Consider the following 18,241-nt stretch of genomic DNA (forward strand, 5'->3'; position numbering starts at 1 on the left):
AGGTATATCACCGGCTCCAGAACTCCTGGCTGCCAGGGTAGCCCCCGCCCCCAGCCCCTTGCTTCTGGACAGGAGGGAGTGGGTCTCACTTTTAGCCTCTGCCCCCGGTTCTGGTCTGACCCAGCACATGGCAGCTCCAAAGAGCAGACAAAGCCTTGAAGCAATGCCAAAGGGCCAGGCCTCAGTGGGAGGTCAGAGAGAAAAAGGCCCAGGAGAAGGTCTAAACCAGCCCTGTCTAAGAGGAATCTAACGCAGGCACATAGGTAGCTTTCTATGGTGGCCACATTAGAAAAAAGTAAAAAGAAATAGATAAAATTAATTTTAAGCATACATTTCATTTAGCCCAATATATCTAAAATATCATTTCAACTGTAAATTATCAAGACATTCTGCATTCTGTTTTGCATATTGTCTTTGAATCCCATGAGAAGTTTACACTTAGAGCCCAATTCAGATATTACATTTTCATCAGAAAAACTTGATCTGTATTTAGATTTCATTAAATGTACAGTCATAAACATTCACATCCTCAAATTGTTTCAGATATACTCAAAGGTTTTGCAGTTATGGAATTACTATCTATTTTTAAATTTCAATTAATTAAAGTTTAGAATGCATTTCCTCAGTTGCACTAGCCACATTGCAGCTGCTCAATAGCACCTATGGCTGGTGGCTACTGTATTGGACAGCACCCCTCAAGAACAGGGGAGGTCTTGCACGGTGGCTCATGCCTGTAATCACAGCACCTTGGGAGGCCAAGACGGGCGGACCACCTGAGGTCAGGAGTTCAACACCAGCTTGGCCAAGATGGTGAAACCCCATCTCTACTAAAAATACAAAAATTAGCCGGGTGTGACAGCGGGCACCTGTAGTGCCAGCTACTTGGGAGGCTGAGGCAGAGAATCGCTTGAACCCGGGAGGGAGAGGTTGCAGTGAGCCAAGATTGCGCCACTGCACTCCAGCGTGGGCGACAGAGTGAGACTCCGTATCAAAAACAAAACAAACAAAAAACAGGGGAAACAGGTGAGAGGCCTGTCTTGGGGGTTCATTGTGATTCCTGCGGCAGTTGCCTCCGCAGTCACCCAGAGCTTGCTGGTCATCCCAGACCCTTGGGCAAGGGCAAGACAGCAGCGTCCAGCAGTTGGCTTATGCAGGGCAGCCTTCCAATTGCCCAAAATATGCGCCCTCCTGGACACCATCCTTGGAAGAGAACCTAGTTCCTTACCGATCCTTTCGTGCCTCAGTCCACCCAGACCAATTCCAGCCTTGGTGAGGTGTTTCCCTCTGACCAAGCACCCACCCATGGGAGACCGGCTGCGTTTCGCATCTCTGCTCCCATGAATAAATGCATTTACTCTAAAAACGTGTGGCACGTGTGTTGTACGTGAAACAGTCACCAGCCTCGTGCTGAGTAGCCGTAAAATCTGTGGCGTATTGAGCGCTGCGCTGCGTGCCCCGGCGGCCCTGCCAGGTAGGTGGATCCAGCCATCCCTTTTCCTTTGGCGGGAGAGGCTGGGCTCGGGGGACGCCCGCGGCCACGGCGCTGCGCTGCGAAGTGGCAGAGCAGATATTTGATTCCCGGGATCCCAGGCTCCACGAGCCTGCCCTTTCCACCTTATCTCCGTGCAGCCCAAGAGGCAGTCGAGCTCGAGTCTTGACGAGAGAACGGAGCCCTTCTAAAACCCGGGGATTTGAATGCCTGCAGGCTGCGCGGTGCGCTAGGGGCGGTCACAGCTTCCTCCCGAGCGCCCGCCTCCTAGGAGGCATTGCGCCCACTAGCGGGCGCGGCGGGGAGATGCTCTGGGCAGCTCGGAAACCACGGTGGCCTCGCCGGAAAAGACAGGCCAGGCACCGCCACGATTTCCTTCACCCTGACAAGGCCCCCAGCCCAGCCGATACCCGTGTGAGGCCACAGCTGACCTCGATTGGGCTTTGAGAAGTTTTGTGTCACTCAGCTTTGGAGGGAGGTTGTTTCTAAACCGAGCACATCCTAAGAATTCTTTCCGTGATTTCACTATGTCCTAAAAAATAGAGATCATTTTAGAGTCTTGGACAGGGCAGGGGTTTCAGAAGCGTAGGTCTGAGTTCTAGCCCTGTGCCAATAACTAAATGATCGGGTGTTCATCCGATCAACTGAGAAACATTTATTGAGCACCTATTATGTGCCCAATACTGTGTTCGTTACTCTAGTGGACAGTGAGATGAACTACTCAAGATGTGGCGTTGCTCTTGAGTAGTTCCTTGTCTAGTTGGGACTGGGGCAAGGAGACGTGATGCCAGCTGGGTAAGGTAAAGGCTTTAAGGGAACCCATGGTGGGCTGGGCCAAGAAAGGCTTCCTGGAGGAGGTGCCGCCTGACTGAGACTCAAAACAAGTGATGTTAGCCTGGAGTGTGGGGGAGAGTGCCTTGACGACAGAGACACGAGCAGGTACAAAGGGCAGTGAAAAGGCACATGGCCACGTGGCCACTCTGGGAGCTTCAGGGGTTCAGGATGGCTGGAGTGTGGCTCTGGCAGACATGAAGACAGTCCCACCATCCTGGAGGAGAAAGTCGTGATCCTGTTGGTTCTGATCATGCTCCTGGCTGGCTGTGAAGAGTGAACTGAAGCCTTCTGGGACTGTAAGCAGGAATTCAAGGCTGTAGGAGGCTGTCGTGGTCTGGAAAGAAGAGGGGGAGGCAACTATTGGGTAATGGAGTGAGGATGGGAGAGGCTGGTGTGAGAGATTAAAGAGGAGATCTGGTGCTGACTGTTGTGGGAGAAGAGTCAGATTTCTGTTGCAGTGGCTGATGGATGTCCTTCACCCACACTGAGGTCAAGGAAGGAGACACACAACTGTGGGATGACAACAGCGTGCACAACTTTGAGGTCACTGAGTTGAAGGAGCCTATGACTCTGCCAAGCAGAGATGCCCAGGAAGTGTGTGAGTCTGTGCTCAGGAGAAAGGGCAGGGCAGTAGCGACATGTTTTATGAGCCACCACCTTGTGCACAGCAGCCAATGGCATTTCACTCTTACAGGGGATGCAGGGAGTGAGAAGAAGGCTATGGACAGAAACACAGAAGAAAGACACATAAAAAAATAGAGTCCAAGATGGGGACTGAAGATTTGAAGGAGCAGAAGTAATCGGAGTTGAGTTTCGAAAAGATTGCTCTGGCTAAAGAATGCAGAATGGACTGGAGAGGCAGAAGCCACAGGCATGGGCCAGTCACTCGGGAGGGAGAACAGAATCCTCCCAGGGGAGGAGCCTGATGTCTGTGTCCAAGCTTCTTACCTTTTGCCCATCTCACAGGTTCGCGTGAGGCTCACATGGGGTTGTGACAATGACACACACAACATCCAAGTGGAAGACAGGATTGTCCTCTCATACAGAATGCCTTCTCCTTGAAGAGCAGAGGTGGCATGTTGACCACCTCTCTGTTTTAAAACATGTTGAATTAGTAGCCAACATTTAAAATTCTGGAGATGTTGCATGAAATTCTGATTTCTGGCTTCTCTTAGAAAAAACCTAAGTCTTCCAACAGTCACCTTGCATTCTTGGCAGGAACTGAGTAGCAGTTGCTCTCTTTAGATGGGACACTCTTTTTTTTGTTTTGTTTTTAGACGGCGTCTCACTCTGTCACCAGGCTGGAGTGCAATGGTGTGATCTTGGCTCACTGCAACCTCCACCTCCCGGGTTCAAGCAATTCTTCTGCCTCAGCATTCTGAGTAGCTGGGACTACAGGTGCCCGCCACCACACCTGGCTAATTTTTGTTTTTAGTAGAGACAGAGTTTCACCATGTTGGCCAGGCTTTGGTCTCAAACTCCTGACCTCAGGTGATCTGCCCACCTCGGCCTCCCAAAGTGCTGGGATTACAGGCATGAGCCACCGCGCCTGGCCAGGAACTGACTCTGTATCACAGTCCCCACCACTCCCTAGTGCCTCCTTGACAGTGTTAGTTGCCATTCACCATCCTGTGGAGCTTGTATTTTCTTTTGCTGGGCCTGCTTTACTCATTTACATTACCTGTTGGCATTTGTTTGTGACTCCTCTAGGGGTTTGGGGCACACAGTGTCTTCATGTGAGGGCTTGGTAGAAGTGCCTCTGTAGAGCCGGGCGTGGTGACTCACATCTGTAATCCCAGCACTTTGGGAGGCCGAGGTGGGCAGATCACGAGGTCAGGAGATCGAGACCATCCTGGATAACACGGTGAAACCCCGTCTCTACTAAAAATACAAAAATTAGCCAGGTGTGGTGGCAGGCGCCTGTAGTCCAAGCTACTCGGGAGGCTGAGGCAGGAGAATGGTGTGAACCTGGGAGGCGGAGCTTGCAGTGAGCTGAGATTGTGCCACTGCACTGCAGCCTGGGTGGCAGAGGGAGACTCCATCTCAAAAAATAAAAATAAATTAAAAAAAAGAACTGCCTCTGTAGAATGATACCCCAAGTAATCTGTTTACTTTGCATGCACATCTTCTTGAGCCCTGCCTTTCAATCTGAGCCACAGGCTCCTCAAAAATGTTCAGTAATTATATTTAATATATTTTAAACAACCACAGTTTAAGAATTCTGATTAAAAAAAAAACTCACACATACAACAAAATGTGTTATCAAGCACATTTAATTCACTGGCAACCACAAGACATTGATTGTGCCCCTAGGTTAGGTAGAAGGCCATAGAAATGAACTTGCCATCGCTGTCCGATTGAAGAGTTTAGCTTGATAGTGCAAGGCCAGTGGCTGAAAAACTGCTACTGTTTGCCACTATTCTTTATCAAGACTTTCTCAGTACTGACCCTTGAAATAAATTGACTTATTGAAGCTAGTATAAGACTGCAAATGGCCATTGCAACTGCCATTTCAAATTTCTGAAGATGTATTAGAAACGAAGAACCCACTGCCGTCAGGGGAAAAGAGGACCTGGGCAGATAGAAGGAAAGAATGGAAGACATTTTTTCTCCCTTGGAAAGGCTTTCACCATATAACTACTGCACATTTTAATACACTGACAACACTGGACATTATTCCAAAAGTAAGTAAAAACCTTCATTGTTCAACTTTATAATAAGCCAATGATTACTTGTGGATTCATTATGATAATAAAGCACTTCCGTGTGGATTTTCTTTTTTTTTTATGATAGGTTTTGCTTTAGAAAACAATTGAAAGACACTTGTCTAAACAAAAACGCTGTTTGCCGCAGCCCCAATTCCCTAAGCATTGGCTGGTGGGAGATGCGCTGCAGCGAGACCTCCCACCAGCAGGTGGCACTGCGCGCAATGCTCGCACCTCCCCTCAACACCCTTTCTCTCAGCAATGGCGGGTGATGGTGGGGGTCCTCTCTTTGCAAGGGTGGCCATTCTAATGCCTGACTTCAGGTGCAGACCAGTGTTCCCACCGCGCGGGACTCCTCACCTCGAGGAGGTTTAGAGAAAACAATGGTGTTCTCCGTGTACCCTTCCGTGAGGGCCGCGGAGTAGACCGCGGCGCAGAAGACGCAGGCCAGGGGAGAATTCGCGCCGGGCGGCAGGCGGGGCGGCGGGCAGCCCCGGGGCGGGCGGGGTCCTGGCGAGAAGCGAGCCGGCGGCCTGAGGGGGCGACTGACTGAGCAGCGCACCCGGGGAGCAAGGAGGCGCGGTGAACTGAGCGGGCCCTGAGCTGACAGATACACGGCGCAGCTGGAACGGCGAGCGAGCCGACGGGCGAGTGAGGGGCACAGCCATGATCACTTCGGCCGGTGAGTGCGGCCCGGAGCCAGCGCCGGGAGGGAGGAGCCGCCGCCGCGCCGGCTTTTAGCTGAGTCAGGGCGGGTGACTGGGCGCCTCCCGGCGGAGCGCTGGCCTGGGCAGCTTCTCGCTGCCCAAGGCCCACCCCCGGGCCGGGGGCTGGGAGTCTGATCAGGTCACTGCGTGCTTCTCTGGCTTGAAGGAATCGAGCCGGGTCGACCGCCTCGGCATCCCTCCCCAACCACACCCCAGAGCCAGGACCCGAGGGGCTTCCTGGGCCTTACCCCGACCCCAGAAGGGTTTCCCTTTTTTCTGTGCCTCGCATTCTTGGCCGTGTGAGGTCGTCCAGCCCCAGTTCTTTCCCGCAGGGGGTCGGGGTGGGATGGGGCCCTGTGCCATTAAACAGTAAGGCAAACCCCCTGACCAGGCAGCCTGACTGCTACAGAAGTGTTTCTGGACGTGGCCAAGCTCCATTCGCCTTAGAATAAAACCCGGAGTTAGGTTTGAGGTGGGTCATTTCTGGGTCCGATCCAAGGGTGTTCATTCAAAACACCCAGAGAACTTTTGGGTTCGGTGAAGACCCTGAAGACGCCCTGGAGATATCTTTATACTGAGAGCCTACTTACCCTTTCGAGGTTATGTGCTCAGTCTGTTGACTGTACCTTCAAGAAAGAATGGATGGATCTGCGGAGCAGGTTTCATACGCGCAAACCATTGCATAGGTAGATTCACGTAGTGACATTTGCAATGGAATAAGTTACAGAGATCAAGTTTCAATTGGAGACTTAAGCTCCCCGTGCCAGGTTGACTTGCATGTAGCTGTCCAGAGCCTTGGTGCTTTTTCCCTTGCCTGTTTACATACCCTTTTCTCATTTTCTTACTCTATGCTTGACCCACAAAAAGAGCATTTTATTGTAAACAAACTGGTGAGCAGAAGACAGTAATCTGAATGGTAAGGCGATCAAAACTTTATTTTTATGAGGATTGGTTAAGGACATCGTTGGAGATACTGGGAGACGTAGTTACTTTCAAACATTTGAAGAGCTGTCACTTGTACCTGGAATAAGACTTTTTGTCCCCAAGGGATACAAGTGATCGCGAGATGAATTTTAGTTCAGTATCAGGAAGTTTTTCCAGTCAGAGCTTTGTAAAGATCAAATAAACACTCAGTTTCTTGCCACCTGTAGGCCTCATTCTATTTCAGATCCATCCATTACCAATGTTTCTTCTAACTTGGCCCAAACCACCTTCATCTCTTGTCTGGGTTACTGTATCAGCGTTAAGGCTTTGTTTTCGACCATTACCTCCGTACAGCCCATTTTTCTTGTGGAATATGCTTTTTAAAACTTTAATCACATCGTACTTCTTTGCTGACAATCCACCAGTGCTTCCATTGTGTTTAGAGCAGCCGTGTCCAACCCTTTGAATTCGAAGACTTTTTTTCTTATCTGTGGTGGTGGATATCGGGAAAATTATACACAAACTTTTTTTTTTTTTTTAGCTCATTAGCTATCATTAGTGTTAGTGTATTTTATGTGCCCTAAAACAGTTCTTCTCCCATTGTGGCCCAGGGGAGCCAAAAGGTTGGACACCCCTGGCATACAGTAAAATCCAGACTCTTAACCAAGGACCCACATGATCTGATTCCCGCCTTGTCTTGTGGTACTGTCTTCTTCACTCAGTACATCCTAATCACACTGTCCTTTTTGTTCCTTGAATATGTCAGTTTCTCTCCTATCTCGGGGCGCTGGCACATTCTATTCCCTTCTAGTCTTCTCTTCCTCAGATTTCCCCTTAGCTTCTCAATCTTTCATCTCAACTCAAATGTTATCCTTCCCTGATCATTCTATTAAAACATGCCTACTCTCCCTCCACCACAGCTCTGTAATTGCCTTGTTTGTTTACTTGCCTGATTACTGTCTCTCTCTCTCTGGTAGAATTTTGAGCAGGAAGCTTGTTTTCACAATTCTTAGAATACTGCTGAGAGCATGGCAGAAATTCAAAAGTATGTCTTGACTGAAGAGCTCAGCCAGTCAAAGCAATTAATCAGTCCCTTGAGTTTTTAAAGTAGAGGCTGAAAAAGCACTTGGTGACAATATAATAGGCTTTAAGCCTCTTTAAGGTGGCAAAACTAATAATTTTTGAGGTCCTATCCTGAGATTCTGTGATAATCATGTAGTGTATATTTATTACTGCCATTTAAGTTTATTGGATTACTTGTCAACTTCTGTTCCAAATCTTTTGTCACTTTGTTTTCTGTCCTATGGCTCATGTTGGCTTAGAAATTTGTCCCAGGTGCTAAACAGGCTAGTGTCATGGTTCTGGTGTGGATTAGTCAGTTTGTTCATTCATTTATTGACCAGGCAGTTGCTAGGCACTAGCATACAGTGGTGAATAAGAGGTCAACATGTTCTATTAGTTTTTTTCAAGAGGTTTGACTATGCAGGGGAGTGGAGAGAGAGAGATAGGTGCTTACAGGTGGGAGATGTGAAATTGAGTGGGTGGTGTTTTCTTTTTTAAACATAATACAGACACATAAAGGAAAGTTGTACTAAAAAGCTTTAAAACAATAGTCCCCCACCTCACTTTTCCTTTCCTGATCCCCAGAGGCAGCTGTTCCCAACTTTTAAGCTGTGTCTTCTGGAACATACCTCCATGTTTGTAAATAAATATCCAAATATTTCTGTCAATTGATTCAACAGTTTTAGACCAATATCTGCTCAGTTTCTATAATGGCATAGGAGGCTTTTAGCATCCTTAGGCCTTTCCCATTCTCTCCCCTCTCCAGAAGAGAGTTCTGTTTTGTTTTTAAGTTGGGAAATACTAATGAATGGAGTGTAGAGTATTTGATTTAGTTCTGGTCCATGGCCAGAGGCTGAGTTTCCAAGCCAAGACAACCATGTAACCAGTTAGTCATAAGTGAAACCAAACCAGAGAATATAAAAATCCGTCTCCCTTTTTGGTAAAAGCCGTTCAAATACATTGATTGAGGATAGGTAGCAGTTTTAGAATTAAGTATTCTGTTATTTAAGATCTGTTCTACATTTAAAACATTCTGGCCCGTCATCTTACTCCACATCACTAGTTTGCAATTTTTTCTTTTTCACCGATTGAATTTTGAAATTTATCTGTTCCCTGTGCTGTCCATTCAGAATCTCTGTTCTGGACTCGTCATACCAACCTAGAGTACCAAGAGGTTCTTTATATCTGCTTTTATGCTACTTTAGTTTTGCTTGGTAAATTTTGTATCTTTTCCTGTTTGGCTTCCTAAAGACTGCTTAAGCTGTTTGGCAAACCTATACTTGTCAATTAGAAATGGCTACATCTAAGTTGCCTTGACACTTTTTAATCAAACCACAGTTTCAACTCAGTGTTCTGGAATGATTTTAAAACCCACATGGAAAACATTTGAGAGTGGTTTCCTTTGTGGTCTTAGTACAGTAATTTCCCATATCATTTTTCCAATAATCCCTTTGACCTTTGACTATATTTCAAAGTGTGTTCTTTTGAGAGGACAATTATTACTTTTACTCTCCTATGTTAGTGGTAATACCTTGAGGCTAAGAGAAGCCACATGGAGAACACTGTGCTTGGGTAATTGAATTCAGAATGAGTATGATTGTTCATCATTTAGTAAAACCCAGGTTACTTGTGATAGGAAAAAGGTGCCATGATATACACACCTTGAAATAATTGAAGTATTTTACCTTGTTGAGTTGATGACTAAATGCTCCCATTTTTATAAATAATCTTATAACTGTTGATTTATTTTGTATGAATATTTTATTCTAAAATTGTACAGGAAAGTTTCCCGTTTGAATCAGTAAATTCGGCCAATGGTTCTCAAACTATAGTTAGCAAAAGAATCACAGTACTGGGCCCCATCCTGATAATTTTTGATTCAGTACTGGAGTGGGGCCGAGAATGTGTATTTCTAACAGGTTCCCAGGCAATGCTGTTAGTCCAGGGACCACACTGAAAACCATTGAATTAGGCAAATGATGTGATATATGTGGTGCCACGAGGGTTTGATAATATAGTTAAGTCTTAAACTTGAGATATAAACCTTTACACTTTCAAAGAAAAATTGTCATTCCCCTAGAGAAGTTACGCCTCAAAAAAATTGTTTTTCAGCCGTCATATATTTTTGACCAGGTGTTAATTTCCACTTTAGTGAGAATGTGTTTCATAATCATGTTACATCTTTTCTCTCATAGCTGGAATTATTTCTCTTCTGGATGAAGATGAACCACAGCTTAAGGTATGAACTGAAGAAAAAGTAACTAGGTTTAGTGCGAATACTGTGAAGCCTTTTGAATTTAGTGATATCTGTAATCTTCCATCATTCAAAGTTGCTAGCTGGCTTGTACCCAGTTATTGTAACCTAGCCAGAGAGGACAGTATTTTGGCCACAGCAGTTGGTTTCCCTTGAGTTTAACAAAGCTAAGACAAATAAACCTCGTTACGACACTTGAATAGCCCCCTAATTTCTTTTTTTTTCTTTTTTTAATCTTTTTCCTTTTTTGAGACAGAGTCTCGCTTTATCACCCAGGCTAGAGTGCAGTGTGTGGTCATGGTTCACTGCAGCCTTGACCTCCTAGACTCAAATGATCCTCCCATCTCAGCCTCCCAGGTAGCTAGGACTGTAGGCATGCACCACCACACTCAGCTAATTTTTTAATTTTTTGTTGTGATGGGGTCTCACTATGTCGTCCAGGTTGATCTCAAACTCCTGCTCCTGGGCTCAGGTGATCCCCCCGCCTTGACCTCCCAAAGTACTGGGATTACGGGGTCTGAGCCACCACACCTTCCCCTTCCCCTGCCCCAGTTTCTTTATCAACAGAAAACACAGAAAGATGTTGCTTCTGTTTCACATATTTAAAGTTTTTTATTTGATGGAAATTTGGAATGTCCTTCTAGTGGCTCTAGATACTTGATTCCTTTACATCTAAACCAGCAACCTGGAGTTAATTGTTTATATTCAAAGAAGAAAAATGTTGATGATTGAAAACAGAAAAGAAATGTGTAAACTCCAGAAAAAGTGTAAGTTGGTAAATTTTTATATTTGTCATAGAGTAAAAGTTTGAGTAAATATTACTGAGGATTTGATCATTGATTTGCTGAAAAGAATTTTTTAAGGATAATGATAAGTCTATCTCAAAATAGAATTTTGGTTATCTTTTACAGGAATTTGCACTACACAAATTGAATGCAGTTGTTAATGACTTCTGGGCAGAAATTTCCGAGTCTGTAGACAAAATGTAAGAAATTATTTTTATAAATCAGAATAAGGTGGATCAAATTTAATTGTGAATGTGGGTCTTGTGGCTTATTGATTCATTTAGAAATTTGCTGTTAACTGAATTGTGGCTTGAATATTTAGATTTGGGATTTTTAGGGAAAACCACAGTTTGAACTAGACCTGTACTTCCTAATTTCTTTCAGAGAGGTTTTATACGAAGATGAAGGTTTCCGGAGTCGGCAGTTTGCAGCCTTAGTGGCATCTAAAGTATTTTATCACCTGGGGGCTTTTGAGGAGTCTCTGAATTATGCTCTTGGAGCAGGGGACCTCTTCAATGTCAATGATAACTCTGAATATGTGGAAACTATTATAGGTAATTATCGTCTATCTGGTAAGGCTTTATCTTGTCGGCTTCTTTCTTGCTGTAGTGCACATAGAAGCTTTTTTCCTGAATTTGATGTTGCCAAGTTTCATTTTAATTGGAAGTTCATAATCTTTCTACAATAATTTTATGCAGGCTGAGTTTTTAGATCTGCCCTTCAACTGAGTGCTGGTTCTCAGTGGTTATGATGATCACCAGTCCAATGAGCATGCTGTTAGAGGAAAAGATTAAATCAGGTTACTATGAGTAACAAGTGGTACCAGTTTATGTAGTTTTTTCAAATACAAGAAACCATTATTTAGTATCTGCATTGTGCTAGGCACCGTGCTAGTCACTCTGCATACCGTGGTTTATTACACAGCTACCCCATGAGGGAGGAGCTAGCCGTTTTACAAATGAGACAACTTGGGTTTTGAGATGATAAAGACATGGTTATTAAATAGAAGGATAAAATTTACAACCTGGTTTTAGTCACTCCAAAACTCATACTGTTTCTATTTGTAACCATTGTTTTCTTACTTGTTTACTTATTTTTGAAGGAAGGGGATAACACACAGGCAAGGCTTTGAATTCTCTGACACATATTTCAACCAGAGTTGTAAATTCAACTAGTTATGTAAGATTTTATACAAAGATTTTATAGCGTAAAAAAATGCTTAAAAACTCTTAATGTAGTAAATGAAAGAAGGGACTGCATACCCTTCAGACATGTGTTTATCAAACTTTGGATTCATAGTACAGAGAGCTCAAGGGTGTGTTCTGTCAGGAGTGTACAGTGTAGATATTTCACACTGCTGATTAGTAGGTCTGTATTATTCACTTGAACACTTACAAGGAGGAAGTTGGTGTTCTCTTTTAGAAATTGGGAAGTGCTGCACAAGGGGGTTGATAGAGGTACCATCAACTGTCCTTGGGATTCTGTGTTCATGTTTTTAAAGTTTTTGCTATGATATGAAAATTTTGCAAGTTACTTTATTGCTGTTGGAGGCTCATTGAATTGAGCTGTCATCTGTGAATCCAGTGGGAAGAACTGATGGCTTGAAAGGATGGACCGTATTATTTGAAACTAGACTACTTTATTCACTTTAAGCTAGAAGCAGTGGGTGAAATACCTTACTTATCTCTTTTTTTTTTTTGAGACAGAGTCTCCCTGTCGCCCAGGCTGGAGTGCAGTGGTGCGATCTCAGCTCACTGCAGGCTCCGCCCCCTGGGGGTTCACGCCATTCTCCTGCCTCAGCCTCCCAAGTAGCTGGGACTACAGGCGCCTGCCACCTCGCCAGGCTAATTTTTTGTATTTTTAGTAGAGACGGGGTTTCACTGTGTTAGCCAGGATGGTTTCGATCTCCTGACCTCGTGATCCGCCCACCTCGGCCTCCCAAAGTGCTGGGATTACAGGTGTGAGCCACTGCGCCCGGCCTTACTTATCTCTTTTATTTGATGGATTTTTTTTTTTTGAAAACAGGGCAGGATCTCACTGTGTTGACCAGGGTGGTCTCAAACTCCTGGCCTCAGGCAGTTCTCCTGCTTTGGCCTCCCAAAGTGTTGGAATTAACAGGCATGAGCCACCATAGCCAGCCTTTTTTTTTTTCTTTAATGAAAGTTTATGGTTTTTTACAACAGTGATCTACAAATGCTTAAAATGCCACCATTGTACAAATTGTGCTTTTAAACTGGACTGTTGGTATGAAGTGCTATGGCATGGTAGATGCCTTCTCTGTCTCTAAACACTATCATTTTACCTTTGGAAGGTGAGTTTTGATCAGTAGACCAGTTCTGTTGGCATTTATTTATTTAAAAGTGGGGTTCACCCTTCCTCTAGTTTTGTAGGGCACATTTTTTAAGATGTCAGTGAGATTCATGAGGGGGTATACAAAATAGAATTTGGAAAAGGCTTCCTAGCGTCTTAATGAATATCATAAGCAGTACCTCCAGGAAATCCAGGACGCATAAATCTCCAAGTTATGACAAGGCTTTAGCATGAAATGAGGCTGAGTTTTAGTTATAACATAAACCTGGGATATATTTATGACATATATGCAAACCTGGTGAATGAGAACATGAATCTCATTTGAAACCTGGGACATATATTTTTCCCCTTCAGTTATATAATCTAAGGAAAATTCCCCTAATGTTCTAATTTTGAGGTTCCTCTCTGATGGGGTAGGGGTAATGTTTCCTCACTTAACTACAGTTGGTTCAAAAAGCTCGCATTAGGGCCTGGTGGACATTTTCAACAACTGGAATTCTTTAAGGTCTATTTTGCATTACAACATCCACTGTGTTTTTTTGTTTGTTTGTTTGTTTTTTGGCAGTTTTTCTCTGTTGCCCGGGCTGGAGTGCAATGGCACAATCTTGGCTCGCTGCAACCTCCACCTCCCTGGTTCAAGTGATTCTCGTGCCTCAGCCTCCCAAGTAGCTGGGATAACAGGTGCACACTACCACACCTGGCTAATTTTTGTATTGTAGAAATGGGGTTTTGCCATGTTGGCCAGGCTGTTCTTGAACTCCTGGCCTCAAGTGATCCACTTGCCTCGGCTTCCCAAGATTTTGGGAGTATAGATGTGAGCCACTGACCCAACCCACTATGTTCTTATTAACTGTACCTGAACCTTCATGGTTCCACCTGAATCTTGAATGTAGTATATTCCAATTTATAAAAGTCCTCTGCTTCCTTCAAAATATAGACCCATTTAACCCGGGTCATCTGGTAGGCCAACAATCATTTATGCTAGTTAAAATTAGTTTTATTTCTTGGGGCTATGGTTTGCAACTAATAAATCTTGCCCTCATCTTCTTACTTATCTTTGAAAGGGAAAGAAGCCAATGAATTATGGAGAGGATAATTAATGTATATGTCATTCCTCTTGGGTGACTGGGTTTTTTTTTGTTTGTTTTTTTGTTTTTTGTTTTGAGACGGAGTCTCGCTCTGTCGCCCAGGCTGGAGTGCAGTGGCGCCATCTCGGCTCACTGGAAGCTCCACCTCCCGGGTTCACGCCATTCTCCTGCCTCAGCATCCCAAGTAGCTGGGACTACAGGCACCCGCCAGCACACCCGGCTAATTTTTTTTTTTTTTATTTTTAGTAGAGACGGGGTTTCACCATGTTAGCCAGGATGGTCTCGATCTCCTGACCTTGTGATCCACCCGCCTTGGCCCCCCAAAGTGCTGGGATTACAGGCGTGAGCCACCGCTCCCGGCCAGTGTGACTGTTTATCTTCCTTATGAAGGTGGAAGACTTAGGGAAATGTCCTTCTTTTGGTTGTACTTAGAAAGTTTAAGGTGTGATTGCAAAGAAATATAACTAAATTGCAAACAAATATTTCTTATCAGGTGTGCTATTGATATCCTTCAGTATGTCACACCCTCACCTCCATGCACCCAAATCATTGTGAAATATGGAAGCTAAATTGGGCACAAACACTTTTGCATGAATTTTCAGACACTTTCTTGGGAGAAATAGGTTCCACCTACCTCACATTGAGACAATAAATAGAGTCAGGAATCACATAATGACAGACTACATAGACAACAGATGTCCCATAAGAGTACAATACCATATTTTTACTGTACCTTTTCTGTGTTTAGACACAAATACTATTGCCTGTAGTATTCAATACGGTAATATGCTATACAGGTTTGCAGCCTAGAAGCACTAGGCCATACCATACAGCCTAGGTATGTAGTAGGTTATATAACATCTAGGTTTGTGTAAGTTCACTCCATGATGTTTGCACAATGATGAAATCACCTAAAGATGTGTTTTCCAGAATGTATTACTGTCATTAAGCGACACAGGACTGTTTTTCAAAGGATCTGCTACAGTTGCTGGAAAAGTTTTTGGAAATCTTTGGAACTGCCTTTTAAACTTGTGGCGCATTTCAAGTCATTTCCCCGTTACCCTACAGAGACAATTTAGACGTAGTTCTTACTCTCAGGTTGCTAATAGTTTCATTAATGCAAAGAAGTCCAATATACTACTACATGATAGTTGCTATAATAGGCCTTTTAAAATATCTTCAGCGATGGCAAATGTTTGTTTTTTGAAAGTGAAGCAGCAGCTATTTGTAGCCAATTCTTTTGAATAAGCAACTTAATCAGGTAGAGTAATAGAATTTTGATCAAAATGGAGTAACAAGATAGAAACTTTAAAAATAAATTAAATAAGAGACAGGGTCCCATTGTGTTGCTCAGGCTGGCCTTGAACTCCTGGGCTCATGTGATCCTCCTGCCTCAGCCTCCCAAGTAGCTGGGACTGTGGGTGAGCACTACCACACCTGGCAGATAGAAATGTTTTGAATAATGTCAACTGGATTGGAATTAGTGTATAGTTCTCCAGTGTAAATATTATGGGAGAACAGTATTAATTCAAATGTATAAGTTCTAGCATTTCAAAATTTGCTTACTGCTTTATAGTCATCCCATAAGTATATATGATTATAAATATAGGCATTGCCCTTTCTGATAGTTTAGCCCAATTTACAAGATAATCAGTTATTTTATTTCCTCAACAGCAAAATGCATTGATCACTACACCAAACAATGTGTGGAAAATGCAGATTTGCCTGAAGGAGAAAAAAAACCAATTGACCAGAGATTGGAAGGCATCGTAAATAAAATGTTCCAGCGATGTCTAGATGATCACAAGTATAAACAGGCTATTGGCATTGCTCTGGAGACACGAAGACTGGACGTCTTTGAAAAGACCATTCTGGAGTCGGTAGGTAGATGATGTTATTTTAGAAATTATTGTTGATAGGGAATCAGCAAAGCAAGTTATTCAAACTGAAACTTTCATAGGCAGTGAAAAGAAAATCTAGTTAGAAATAATAGGTGATCTTTTGCCAAATATTTTATTTTCATATTTATGTATGACCCTTGGTTGTGTTTTGTGTTCATGGAATATCTGCTTTTATCTTACCACATAATCCTTTGAAGTCTTGCATGGGGAAGTTGTATTAATTACTCTGCCCTTTTTAAGAAGACAATAAACTACTATTTTAATGCATTTATTAGGGTTAAAACTACTCAGCTAGATTCCTGGTTTGCGGTGTTTGCAATAATTAAGACAATTTAAGTCACCAACCGAAGTGGTCAGAAAGGTACAAAGCTGAGTAAAATGGACATTGATCTGCAGGCTCACTTTGCCTCACCAGCTATTTCTTTCCATGAGCTAGCTCTCTGAACACTAGCCATTTTGGTATCTTCTCATCTAGATGAACCCTGCCTCGTTCCCCCTTCCAAAAATATTTTTTACATTTCTTTTTTCTTTTTTTTTTTTTTTTTTTTTTTTTTTTTTTTTTTTTTGAGATGGACTCTCGCTTTGTCAACCAGGCTGGAGTGCGGTGGCGCAATCTTAGCTCACTGCAACCTCTGCCTCCGGGGTTCAAGCAATCCTCCCATCTCAGCTTCCTGAATAGCTGGGATTACAGGCGTGTGCCACCATGCCCAGCTAATTTTTGTATTTTTAGTAGAGATGGGGTTTCACCATGTTGACCAGGCTGGTCTCAAACTCCTGACCTCAAGTGATCCACCTGTCTCAGCCGCCCAAAGTGCTGGGATTATAGGCGTGAGCCACCACACCTGGCCTCCATTCCTTTCTTTGCCTGCTTTATTTCTCCTCACAATTCAGAACTTAGCTCAACTATCCCTTGTTTGCAGAACTTTGATCCCAATACCCATGCCCCTAAGCAAAGACTAGGTCCAGTTCTGTTGTTAATCTTACGGAGCCCTGTACATTTTTTCATGGTGTTTATCCCTTGATAATTGTATTAGTAGATAGTTAATAGCTATCTTTCCCACTAGATCATAAGCTATATCGGGACAGGTATATGTGCCTTTTTCACCACTGCATCCCCAAAACCTAAGGCAGTGTTTAGCATCAATAATACGATTTGTTTAAATGAGTGAATGAGTGAACAGTCTAATGTGATATAATGGCCCTTGTTTCCCTCTCAGTTTCATTTTTGTGCAGTTTTAGCCCATCCTTGTCTTCATGTGTATAAGATTACATTTTTTGTTTTCATTTATTCAACAAATATTTTTTCAGTGCTTACTGTTTGTCAGATACTGTTCTAGGCAGTGGAGATGTGCATTGTCCCCACTCATCCATGGTTTTGCTCTCTGTGGTTTCAGTTACCTGCAGTCAACTACAGACTGAAAATATTAAACAGAAAATTCCAGAAATAAACAATTCATGTCTTAAATTGTGCACCATTCTGACTAGCATAATGAAATCCTTCAGCATCTCCTTCCATCCCGCATGGGATGTGAATCATCCTGGTAGATCTATGCTGTATACACTGCCTGTTAGTCACTTCAGTGGCCACCTTGCTTATCAGATTGACTGTCGCAATATCACAGTGCTTGTGTTCAGATAACCCTTATTCTACTCAGTAATGGCATCAAAGCACAAAAATAGTGATGTTGGCAATTCAGATATGCTAAAGAGAAGCCTTAAACTGCTTCCTTTAATTGAAAAAGTGAAAATTCCCAACTTAATAAGGAAAGAAAAAAAATTGTATGCTGAGGCTGCGCTAAGATGTACATAAGAATGAATCTTCCATCCATAAAATTGTGAAGAAGAAAACAGAAATTTGTGCATAATTTATATAGAGTTTGGTACTGTTTGTGGTTTCAGGCATCTGCTGGGGGTGCTGGAACATATTCCTCTCAGATAAAGGAGCACCTACTGTAGTAGCAAACAAGACCAACAAAGTTCCTGCCCAAAGCAAGCACTTCATTGGGGAATCTACAAGGGGAACAAGCAGTCAAACAGATAAATATATAAAGTAAAAGAATGATAAATGTTTTAAAAAAAAATAAAGCAGAGTAACAAATGCATCTTACTTTGTATCCCAGTGCGCATATACGTATAGATGTAATTTGAGCTTTATGAAACCAATACCTACCCTTACTACTTG

General features: G+C 43.4%; 1 protein-coding gene across 1 annotated transcript in view; it reads left to right on the plus strand.

Moving 5' to 3' along the window:
* Positions 1-5,532: 5,532 nt before the first annotated feature.
* PSMD1 (proteasome 26S subunit, non-ATPase 1) overlaps positions 5,533-18,241 on the plus strand; it is a 114,435-nt gene continuing 101,726 nt past the window's right edge. The window contains exons 1-5 of the mRNA XM_003274736.4: positions 5,533-5,710; positions 9,917-9,960; positions 10,887-10,960; positions 11,145-11,314; positions 15,833-16,038. Coding sequence (XP_003274784.1) covers positions 5,695-5,710; positions 9,917-9,960; positions 10,887-10,960; positions 11,145-11,314; positions 15,833-16,038 — 510 coding nt within the window. The 5' untranslated portion in view covers positions 5,533-5,694. The remainder of the gene's footprint in view (positions 5,711-9,916; positions 9,961-10,886; positions 10,961-11,144; positions 11,315-15,832; positions 16,039-18,241) is intronic.

The sequence above is a fragment of the Nomascus leucogenys genome, chromosome 22a, assembly GCF_006542625.1.
Source record: "Nomascus leucogenys isolate Asia chromosome 22a, Asia_NLE_v1, whole genome shotgun sequence".
Classification (NCBI taxonomy): domain Eukaryota; kingdom Metazoa; phylum Chordata; class Mammalia; order Primates; family Hylobatidae; genus Nomascus; species Nomascus leucogenys.